This window comes from Fonticula alba (genome assembly GCF_000388065.1).
Source record: "Fonticula alba strain ATCC 38817 unplaced genomic scaffold supercont2.4, whole genome shotgun sequence".
In the NCBI taxonomy this organism is placed as follows: domain Eukaryota; order Rotosphaerida; family Fonticulaceae; genus Fonticula; species Fonticula alba.
Window position 1 is genome coordinate 453105 of NW_009242974.1, and position 11042 is coordinate 464146.

An 11042-nucleotide genomic window follows, 5' to 3' on the forward strand; every position below is an offset into this window, starting at 1 on the left:
TGTGTGTGTCTGTGTGTGTGTGTCTGTGTGTCTGTGGACGTGTGAGCGGCCAGGCGAGAAGCCCAGGCCCGGTGACGCACCAGTGCAGCCGCGCGTCATGGGCTCCCAGGTGCCATCGGCCCGGCAGGCAAGGACAATGTTCCCGTGGAAGCCCGGGTCGCACTTGCCGACCGCGGTCTCCAGCGAGTCTGTCGCCTCGAAGGCGATGTGCCGCTCGCGGTGGTCGAAGGCCGGGCAGCGATTGCCTGGGGCCGGAAAGGGGGGGGAGGGGGCGGGGGAGGCCCCGGCCAGTCGTGTTGTCATTGGGGTCAGTCAGTGGGCTGGCGCTGGCGCTGGCGCGCGTAGCCGGATGGGGCCGCCTGTGCCCGGGGCGCATGTGTGGTCACAGGAGGCCCGGGGGGCCGGGGGGAAGGAAGCCACGCACGGATGCAGACCCCCTGGTGCTCGGTGAAGTGCGGCAGGCATTCGCACTCGTGCGACTCGGCCCCGCAAACCATGTTCTCATCGCGGCACACATCCCCGCGCATCAGAACGGCCGGCGTGCGGAAGTAGGTCATAGGGCCGTAGAAGTTCGGACACCGGACAAAGAACTGCTCGCCGGCGATGGGGCCGCGGGCGGGGCATTAGCACGCGGCTGTGGGGAATGACGCCCGGCCAGTGGCAGGGGGAAGATGTAGCCGCCCGGGCGGGCCCGACGCACCTTGCACTCGCCGGCCGAGTGGCAAAAGTCCGCCGGCAAGGTCAGGTTGTGGTATTTCGGCGTGATGTCGGGGTTGGCCTCGTCCGAGGCATTGCAGGAGGACGGCTCGTCCGTGGGTCTGGCCGGCGCCGGGCGCGCGAAGGCGCCCATCCGTGGAGCATGCCCAAGCGACGGGTGTCAGGGGGCGGGGCAGGCAGGCCGGCGAGCGACTGGTGCAGCCAGGGCGAGCGAGAAAGATACCGAGCGGCAAGGGGAGGTCAAGGTGCGGCGCACTTGTAGTCCGTGTGGAGGAAGCAGTTGAGCCCGTCGGAGTTGGACCGCAGGACCACCTGGATGGCTGGGTCCATGCACACGCGCACCGGCGGCGGCCCATCATCAAAAGCATCCAGCTGCGGCGAGGGAACCGGCGGCGGGGAGCGGGGCGGCGGGGGGGGGTGAAAGATCCCGGAACGGGGGTCAGCACGCCCGGCGGGCGGTCAGCGGGGGGGATGTCCCGTCGCGGGGCGCGGCGGCCGGCCTGCTGTCGCCACTTCCCGGATGCATACCTTCAGGGTGATGTTGAGCAGGAGGTTGTTGAAGTCGTCCAGGATGTAGTGTTCGTTTTTGTCGGATGCACAGGACACCAGGTCGTAGGGCATGGGTCGCAGCGCCGACCGCGCGGTCTGCAGGAGCACGACCAGCAGCAGGCACCCGAGCGCCGCCCGCGATGGAGGGCCGCTGCAGCCGGACGTCATGGCCGCGGGAAAAGGGAGGGGGGGGGGCAGGCACAGAGGTCGGGCCGGGGCAGGGCGGTGAAAGGGGGAGTGTGCGACAAGGAAGACCCCCGGCCGGGGAGGTGACGCCAGCGCACAAGGTCAAGGGGCGAAAAAAAGCGGGGATGGGCAGCAAAGTGGGCTGGGCGAAAGTCGGGGGAGGGAGTGTGGGTGGAGACGGCGAGCCGGGTGCGCGCCGGGCGGACCCTGCCCACAATTGAATCGATTGTGGGCCGGCGCACCTCACGACCGCCGCCATGTGGCAGGCCCGGCCGCCGGGTCCGTCAGTCGCCCGGTGTCCTGGGTGTCCCCCCCCCGCCCCCCCCCCCCCATGCGTCATAAACACCCCCCACCAGATGTGTCCTTATTTGTGGGTACGACATCCGGCCGGGGCCGCCGCACACGATCCGGACGTGGCAGGCGTCCATGCGCCGCCCGCTCCCCTTGTCCTCCGGCCCCAAGCGCGCTGCCAGCCGGGACCTTCGCAACGGTCTAGCCCGGTCGTGGGCCAGGAGCGTATGTGCCAATGCAGGCCCTGGGCCGAGGGGGGGGGCCTGCCCAGCGGCGGGGCCCTCGGCGTCGGGGCCGACACATGCGAGCGGACATGCGCTCCCTCGGCGCGCCGGCGCCACATGTGTCATCCTCGCCCGGGGCTGCCTTGGGCCCGGGAGCCGGCGGCAGGCGAAGCCCCGCGAGCATCGGCAGCGGCCGAGCGCACGGCCAGCCGGCCGGATGGCAGGTGGTGCCACGCGCGACCAGGCGACCCCCCCCCCCCCCGCCGGCCCCCGCGAGGTGCGTGCGCGCGCGCGCGCGCGCCCAAGGAGCCAAGACCAGGGGGGCTCCTGCCCCCGCCGGCCCGGGGGGGGGGGGCCGCGGGGCGGGACGCGCCGGCGACCGAGGGCGGCCGAGGCACGCGCGCCCCGTCGCATCATTAATTTCCGCCAAGATCCCCGGGCGCCCTTGGCGCCGGGGGGCGGGGTGCCGCCTGGCGGGCCGGCGCCGGCGTCGACCCTCAGGCACTGGCGGTCCGGATGCGTCACTCCGCGTGGCCGACGGTCCTGGCCCGGGGGTCCGGGCATTGGGCATCCCCCCAGGTGGGTGTCGCGCGCGTCACGGCGCCGTCTGGATTGTGCGCAGCTCGGTGCGCCGGCGGGAGGGGGGGGGGGCAGGGGGCGAGCGCGGTGCGTGCCCCCACGATCTCCCATGGTGGGCCTTGCGGCGCCGGGCGCACCAAATGACTCGCCGGCCGGCCAGCGCCAGCGAGCCTCGACGCCACGGACGGGGAGGGCATCGCCCCCGGCGACCGGGCCCGGCCCGGGTGCGCGGAAGCCGCATGCTCCCGGGCCCGCCACTCGCCCCGGCCCCCCCCCCCCCCCCTGCCTGTGGATTGGTGTCGACCGCCTCTGCCTCTCCCGATCCGGGGAGCGCGCGCACGCACGGGCCCGGGGCGGAGGTGCCGGTGAGTGGAAAAAAAAGGCCCGGCACACATAATGTCTTCTCTCATATATTTCAAAATTATATGGCCCGCCGTGAGATGGGCGGCTGAAGCCCGCACACGCTCTTGCCCCACCGCCCATACGCAGTCGCCCCCTCGGCCCCGGCGGGGCCCCCGGGCAGGCTACTGGGGGGGGGCGGGCGGGCAGAGAGCGAGAGAGAGCGAGGCCTGGAGGGGAAAGGGGACAGGGCGGCTGGGGATGTATAGATGCAAGGACAGCCCGTGCGATGGAGGGGGGGGGGGCGCAGCCCGGGGGCGCGGGGCAAGTGACGGAGGCATGCGCAGGTAGCGTGGCCCCACGCCCGGGCGCCTCCCTCTCGGTGCCTCGGAGACCGGCGATGAGCAGACACGCCGTGGTCCGGGACGACGGCCGGGCGGCAGCTGGCTCCTCTAATGGACGTGACCATGGAGCTCTTGATGATAGGACTGGGGAATGGTGCGCTTGCGCGCTAGCTTGTAGGAGGGCCGCGGGGCGGGCATGGGCGGCACGCAGAAGGAAAAGGGCCTCGCCCGGCATCTGGCGAGGAGGGCGGCTCACACAGGGCAATCGGGGCTCACACCCCGGGCGGGAGTGTGCGGCAGGACCGGAGCAGCTGGACAGGAGCCCTGCGTCGGGGCCCGGGGGGCCGGAGGCCGAGCATGCGATCTCGCATCCGCCCGATCGGCCCCTCCCGCCCCGATCATCCTCTCTCTCTCTCTCGCGCTCTCTCTTTGCCTCTCTTTCGCGCGGCTCCTCTCCTGGCGCGCCCGTCTATATATATATATGGATAAGTGGGGGGCGTGATGGGGAAAAGGAGCCGCGCCGAGGATTAACAAGCCCCGCCCCGGCGCCTCGCTCCCACACCCACACCACCGGCGGGTGGAGAGTGGGGCGCCGACAAGCGGGCCGAGAGCAGGGGGGGGGACCGCAGGGCAGCGCGTGGGAGCGGAGAAGACGGCGGGCCGTCCCCCCCCCCCCCGACCGGGAGAGAAATCCAAGCCATGCCCGCCGGCCTGAGGGGGGGGGGGTGGGGGAACTCACGTGTGACAGTTTCCACCGCCATCCCCCGGGCGACTGGCCGCCATCAGGGGAAAGGCCCCGAAAGCGCGGGCACGGGTGCATGCTCTTTGTCTATGTGCGCGTGTGTGTGGGAATGCACGGGCATTTGCGAGTGTTAGGGCCGGGCAAATGCATGTGTCGCGGTGCCCGCAGGCATGGGGGGAGCACACAGAAGGGCGGCGGCGGGGGCAGGTTTGACTGGTTGCATGGTGACCCGCCACACCCCGTGACTCGGCCCCCCTCGCCGTGCGATGCGCCGCAATATGGCCGAGACTCGGGGGGGGGGCCCTTCGCGCCGGAGGGGGAGCCGCCGTGCCTTGCTCGCCTGCGCCTGCCCGGTCCCTCCTCGTCCTGCTCCCGACCAGCCCGCGCCCCTGAGAGTATGGGTGCGCGGTGTGCCCCCGGCTGGGCCGAGGCGAGCCAGTTGGGGGCCCACAACGCAACCATGGCTCCCTCACTCCCGTGACATGCGCATGCGCGCACAGGCCTCCACGTCTTAGTGCGCACACCCTGCGCCACGCGCATATGGGGAAGCAGAGACCGAGAGAGGGAGGCAAGGAGAGAGCGAGGATGGGGCGTACACAATCAGGCACTTTGGCCCTGACTTGCAGACCATAGGGGGGCGGGGGGGGAGGGGCATATGCGCACCGTTCCCGCCCTCGTAGCGCAGCCCCGGTGGCCTGTTGCGTCGCGGCGAGAACGAGAACGAGAACGGGCCCGGAGAAGAGTGAGCGAGCGGCGACACATGGTTCGCGGAGCGCGGCCACTGGGGGGTCGGTCCCCCTCGCCCCCTCGACTGCTGCTCTCGTGTGAGCAGGGCGAGGCGAGGGGCGCGGCAGGGCCACACAGCCCGTCTATCTGCCGATCACACCGACAGCCACGCGCCCACATTCTCCTTCTCCCCGGTCCTCCGCCCGCACTTGAGAGGCCCCACGGGGGGGGGGGGGGGACAGGACGGGGCCTGCTTCTCCAGGAAAAGCCCACAACCTGCAGGACGCGCGCTGGCGAGTGCCACCGGATGCACGCGGGCGACCCCCTTCTGGGTGTGTCGGTCGCCCCCCTTGCGGCCTTCCCCCCCCCCGCCCTCTTCGTCGGTGGTGACCACACGGCGAGGGCCTGCGCCTGCGCAGGCACAGCACGCCAGCACAAAGCTCCGGAAGGGGCCGGACGGGGGGGGGGGGGGGGGGGAGCGCGATCGACTGGGCGGCGGCGGTGGCGACGACGGCCCAGAGAGCGGCGCAACTACCACTGCTCGGCTGCATGGACGCGCGTGCGCGCACGTGTGCGGTAACTCAGTCAGTTAAACGGGCGACTGAGGGGTAAGCCGCGGGGGGGGAGGGCGAGCGCGAACGCGAGCGACGCGGGCAAGGTGGCCGGGCGGCCCTCGCACCAGGGAAATGCCCCTCCACCGGGTGTCCCCCCCCGCCCTCGAGGCCGAAGAGGTAGTGATGGAAGGCCGGGTCGTGAGCCCCGTCATCATCGGCGCCGGGGGCCCGGCTGACGCCGGCGTCAAGAAGACCCCCGCCACCGAGGAAGTCCGCCACGGCGGCCACACCTCCGCCGGGGGTGCCGGGCTGCCGGGGCACCGGCGTGAGGCCCTCAAGGGCGCCGGAGCTCTTGGCTGCCGGCCCGGCATCCATCGGGCAGCCTCCGGTCCGGTGAACGGCCACTCCCTGTTGCTGGTGGGGGTGGGGGTGCTGGCGCAGGGGGGCATCTGCCGCCTGGTGGGAATAGGCACAGGGTGGGGCCCGGGCAAGGTGGCGGCCATCGGCGGCCGGCTGCTGGGCCACGTGCGCCGGCGGGTGCCGAAGTTGCCGGGGCTGCTGCTGCTGCTGCATGCGCTGCTGAGCTGGCTGAGGGGCGCACTCTTCGGTGGTGGCATCACCGGCGTCGGCGCCCGTGCCAAGGTGGGCACTTGCCCCTCCCGAGCCGGGGCGCAGCTGAAGGGCGTCGGGGCCATGCGGCGAGGCGGCGTGCGCCCCGGTAGGCGGGGTCCCGGCACGGTGCGAAGCACTGGGCGCCGTGTGGAAGTCCCCTCCGCCGGCTGGCGTGTCGGCCCCATAGCCGGGCGAGTGGTGTGACGGGCGGTGCGGCGGGTGCAGGAGGCGGGAGTGCGAGTGCCCGCCCAGCAGCAGGGACCCGGCGCCATTGGCCAGGCCTAGGCCGGGGTCCGTGGCGCCGGCCATGCCGGGCCCCGGCCCGCCGACAAACGACGGCAGGTAGGTCCCGGGATCGGCATCGGCCGCGGCCGAGCCAGCATCAAGGACGAAGGCGTAGTGTGCGGCCGGCCGGCCGGCCGCGCTCGAGGGCAGGCAGCGCTCCAGGCCCCCGGGGACATGGTCATTGGCCGACGCGGTGTCGTGGCCTGGATGGTGCATGGCCACGCGCCCACACGCACATGCGCACACCCCCCATCCCCCAAGGCAGCAGGTCGGGTTGGAGACAGGGGTTAGGCTCCACGGCGGACGGGCTAGAAGGATCAGGAGCGGGGGGGGGGGGGGGGGGGGGGGGGGACGAGGCGGGGGCCCGCTCAAAAACAGGAGCCCCCCCATGCCGGGCGGGGGCGGCAACGCACCAGATGCCGGGGCAGCAGCACTGGTGGTGGCCGAGGAGGCGGAGGCGCCGCCGGAGGCGGAGGCCGAAGGGGTGATCGGCGGAGACGAGGACGCGGTGGCCGCCGGGTCGCCCGCACTCGGCAGGCAGCCCCCCTCGTCATCGGGCCCGGCGCCGCCGCCCATGAAGAAGAAGGCGTCGCCGGCCATCCAGCTCCGGTCGTCCGGCCCGGCCAGCCCACCGGACAGGTGCTCCTCGCCGAGGGGGCTGCCGCCGGGGCCCCCCCCGTTGCCGGCCACCGACCCGAGCATCTGGCACCGGGGGGGGTGCTCCTCGACCGGGGTCGCGGCGTTGCTGGCCGAGTGGTGGGCCATCATGCCGGCGGTGTGGGGGTGGCCCGGCGGCGGCGGCGGCATGCCGGCCGGCCGGCCGCCGACATGCGGCGCGCCCCCCGCCACACCGTGTCCCAGGGATCCCCCATGGTCGCCGGGGCCTTCTCCCCACACGGCCGACTCCGGCCCGACCAAGGTGGCCGACAGGCCGGCATGGCCACGATGGTGGAAGTCCCCCGCCAGCCCGTCGAGGGCGAGGGCCAGCCCCGGCGCCGGGGGCCGGCCGGCGTCGGCACCCGGGGCCCCGGTGCTGACGAAGCCGCCTGCCCCCGTGCCAACGGCGTCGGCGCACTCCAGCCGGCCGGTCGGGCAGCTGGATGGCACATCGCTCGCACAGCCGGGCCCCACAGTGGCCATGCCCTCCAGCGGGGGGGTGTCGTCGCCGATGTCGGAGGAGGCCGGCGGCTGGGCCTGCTGCTGCTGCTGCTGCTGCTGCTGTTGCTGCTGCTGGGCGGCTTGCATCGGGGGCGGCAGGTCGCCGGGAGCCGCCGCCGCCGCCGCCGCCGCCGCCGCCGCCGCCGAGCCCGGGCCCTTGGCCATCACTGTCGGCCCGGGCCCGGCACTGACGGGGGTCAGGGCAAAGTGCGCGGCATGGCCGCCGGCGGTGCTCGGCCGCAGGGGGGCCGACACCCGCAGGATGGTGGTGCTGATTTCCTCCTCGCCCGGGCCGACCGGGAGGATGGTGCCTCCCGGGCCGACGGCGCCCCCGGCCGCTTGGATGATGGTGCTGTCGCTCTGGGGCGAGAGGATGTGCGTCGGGCAGCCGGCCAGCTCGGCCGGATGGTCGTGCCCGGGCCCGGTGGCGCCGGCGCCGACGGCCACCGGCTGAAGGAGGACCCCCTGCCCGGCCGAGCTGCCGGCAGCACCCGGCACCGACACCAGCAGGTGCGGCAGGAAGGGCGGCGTATGCAGCGACCCGCCCCCCTGATCGCCGGCCGACACCGGCGAGTGCTCCTCATTCGGCGAGGGGGTCACCAGCTCCAGGGCGCTGCTGAATTGCTCGCGACCGATGGCCGCACCCCCGACGAGCGGCGGCAAGTCCTTCCATGGCTGCTGCTGCTGGTGCTGCTGCTTGGCCCGGGCCCCGGTGGCTGCGGACGGGATCTCCGGCCTCGGTGGAGGTCTGGCCCGGTGGGCCAGCGGCTGCTGGAGGTGCCCGACGGCCGGCATGCCGGCCGCCAGGTGGCCGCCCGGCCCCAGCCCCTGCGCGGTCAGGAGCACATGGCCGTGCGGCGGGTGGTGCCCCGCCGCCGCCGCCGCCGCCGCCGCCGGGTGAAGCATCGGCCCCGGGCCCGGGAGGTGGTGCTGGTGCTGGAGGTAGTGCTGGCCATGGGCCTGGGCAGCGGGGTGTTGCGCGTGCGCGTGCGCGTGCGCGTGCCCCTGGCCATGTCCATGCGCATGGCTCGGGTGGATGTGCCCATGATGATGATGCGGCAGCCCGGCCCCCAGGCCGGCCAGGTGCAGTGACTGCTGCTCCAGCTCGCCCTCGCCCCCGACATGCGGCGTGGCCGTCGGCGTCGGGAAGCTGAAGAGGTCCCCGGGGCCGGGCCCGGGCCCGGCGCCCGGGGTCAGAGGGCTCAGCCGGTCGGACGAGGCGCTGGTCGAGAGAAGGCCACCGGCCAGCGGCAGGGCCAGGTGCCCGGGCACAAGCCCACCCCCATGTCGAGCTGCATACTCCTCGGCCGGGTGCCAGACGGCCGTGTCGGCGTTGGCCCGGTCCCCGAGCCCGGCCGGCCCGCCGGCCGCCGGGGCATCCAGGTAGAAGAAGTCCCCGGGGCCGGCTTGGTGGTCGGCCGCCGGGTCGTAGGAACTGCCGCTGGCCTGCGGCTGGTGGTGCTGTTGAACGGCCGAGGCGCTGAGGCCCGGGTGACCGCCGAAGTCCCCGGCGTCGGCAGCATAGCCCTGATGCGGCTGCAGCTGGTGCTGCTGCTGCTGCTGCTGCTGCTGCTGCTGCTGCTGCTGCTGGGCCTGGAGGTGCTGGTGCTCCGGCGCGCGGATGTGGTACATGCGTTGTGGCGGGGCGTCTGCCTCGGCCGTGGTCAAGACATCCGCCGGGCCGCCAGACAAGAAGCCGGTATCTCCGAAGGAGACGGCCTCCTCACCGGCATGCAGGTGGCCCGAGTACTGAAGCCCCGGGTGGTGCACAGGCTGTCCCTGCTGCGACTGCTGCTGCGACTGCTGTTGTTGCTGGTGCTGCTGCTGCTGCTGCTGCGGCGGCGGCGGCGGCGGCGGCTGCTGGTGGTGATGGTGGTGGTGATGGTGGTGCTCTCGCTGCTGCGGCTGCTGGGACCGAGCAGCAGCATGACCGCCGTTGGACAACCCGGGCCCCGGGCCGTTGGCGAAGGCCCCGGCGTAAGAGTGGCCCGGGTGTGAGGGGAGAAGCTGCTGCGGCTGCGGCTGCGGCTGCGGCTGCGGCTGCGGCTGCTGCGGCTGCTGCGGGAAGCCCAAGGACGCGCTGCCGGAGCCGGCGGCCATGGACGCGGCCACCGTGGATGTGGAGGACGCGGCGGCCGCCGCGGCCGCGGCCGCCGCCGCCGCAGCCATGCCGATCCCCGGCAGCGAGCCAATGTACTTGTTCAAGGACCCCAGGTACGAGGAGGACAAGTGGTTGAGGTAGCTGCCGGCCGGGCCGCCGGCCGGGCCGCCGGGGCCCACCGAGCCGGCCGGGCCGCCCCCGGCCCCGGGCCCGGCCCCCACCTCGGCCAGCTTGCCCAGGGTGTGGCTGCTGTACATGTCGGCCAGGGCCGCCAGGCCGGAGTTGGTGGACAGGAACCCGGCCCCGACATGCGGCACGCCGCCGGCCCCGCGTGCACACGACAGGATGGCATTGTTGGAAATAATTTGGGCGGAGGAGGCCCGCCGGCGCTTCTTGATGGTGTTCTGCCGCATGGTGACCGGCCGGTCGCAGCCCTTCAGCCGCCGGTACAAGCCGCACGCATTGCAAATGTACCTCCCTTGGCCATCGCGCCGCCAGAGGGAGGTCACCGAGGTGTTGCAGTTGTGGCAGCTGCGCTCGGCCTTCGGCGTGTCGCGCATGGAGCCGCCGTGCGCCGGACCGGTGGCCGCCAAGCCGCCGGGCCCGGGGTCCCCGTCGTCGGGATTACCGGCCAGCTGGCCGCCGCCGGCGGCCACGCCCAGGCCGGCCATTTCGTCGTCCATATGTCCGCCCCCGACCAGGGCCCCATCGGCGTAGGCCACGTTGGCCATGCTGTAGACACTGGAGCCTGGGGGTCATGCCAACAGCGGGTCAGTGGGCCGTGTGCGGCCACGGGCATGCATGTGCATGCGCAGGTGGCGGTGGGATCTCTGGCCCGGCGGACCACGGGTCCGCCCCGGCCCCCGGTCCTGCGGGCTAATGCCCCGACAGCCGGCTCCAGGGGCGGGCGCGCGTGCGTGCGGGCGTGCGTGCGGGTGGGCGGGCATACATGCGTGTGCGTGTGCGTGTGTGTGTGTGTGTGTGTACATGTGCGTACGCGCATATGTGTGTGGGGGGGGTGGGCGGGCAGAAGTGGGAGCTGGCAAACGCACTGGGGGTTCCGCTCGCCCCGGGGTCAATCGGCCGCCAGACTTGCAGCTGGTTTGGGGCCTCCTCTTTCATGGAGAAGGCGTCGGCCATGGCCATGGTTCAGGCGGGGGAAGGGCAGGAAGGGGTATTGGCTGGTGGTGACACCGAGGCAAGGCGCGTGTGCGGTCGCGCGCGGGCCGGTGCAAGAACGCGCTCAGAGCCTGGGGCAGTGGCGGCCACCCGGCCGTGGCGGACCCCCCGCAGGATGCCGGCGGCCAGTGTGTGTTAGGGCATGGCGCGGAGGCGGCGTGGGATCGTGCGGGCACGCCAGGTGCTCGGATGTGTGTGCGCGCGCGTGTGTGCGTGCGTGTGTGTGTGTGTGCGTGTGTGTGTGTGCGTGTCTCTGTGCCCTGTGGCACGTACTCTGTGCGGCAGGCGGGCTAGGGGAAGAGGCCGGTGGGGGGGATGGCGGTGATCGGGCAAGGCAGGCGATGGGCCAGCTTCGAGCCTGTCGGTCCGTGGCTTGGGCACTGGGGCTGCGTGTGGCCGGCGGCAGCGGGGCATGGCAGGGGGCGATGGTGAGTTGCTCTCTGGATGGGCTGGGGC

At 73.3% G+C, this 11042-nt stretch overlaps 2 protein-coding genes across 2 annotated transcripts in view; both read right to left on the reverse strand.

The window, feature by feature from the left end:
* The window catches only part of H696_02648 (serine/threonine protein kinase), a gene marked incomplete at both ends in the record, with an annotated part of 5249 nt that extends 3815 nt beyond the window's left edge, over positions 1–1434 (reverse strand). The window contains 5 exons of the mRNA XM_009496560.1: positions 81–245; positions 425–590; positions 701–818; positions 974–1089; positions 1246–1434. Of these exons, the coding sequence (XP_009494835.1) occupies positions 81–245; positions 425–590; positions 701–818; positions 974–1089; positions 1246–1434 (754 nt within the window). The remainder of the gene's footprint in view (positions 1–80; positions 246–424; positions 591–700; positions 819–973; positions 1090–1245) is intronic.
* A 1903-nt stretch (positions 1435–3337) lies between these two features.
* H696_02649 (hypothetical protein) lies at positions 3338–10553 on the reverse strand (the record flags this gene model as incomplete). The annotated part of the gene is made up of 4 exons (XM_009496561.1): positions 3338–3396; positions 5377–6351; positions 6562–10155; positions 10460–10553. The coding sequence occupies 4 exons, from the start codon at positions 10551–10553 to the stop codon at positions 3338–3340; spliced, it is 4722 nt and encodes a 1573-aa protein (XP_009494836.1).
* Between the last annotated feature and the right edge of the window lie 489 nt (positions 10554–11042).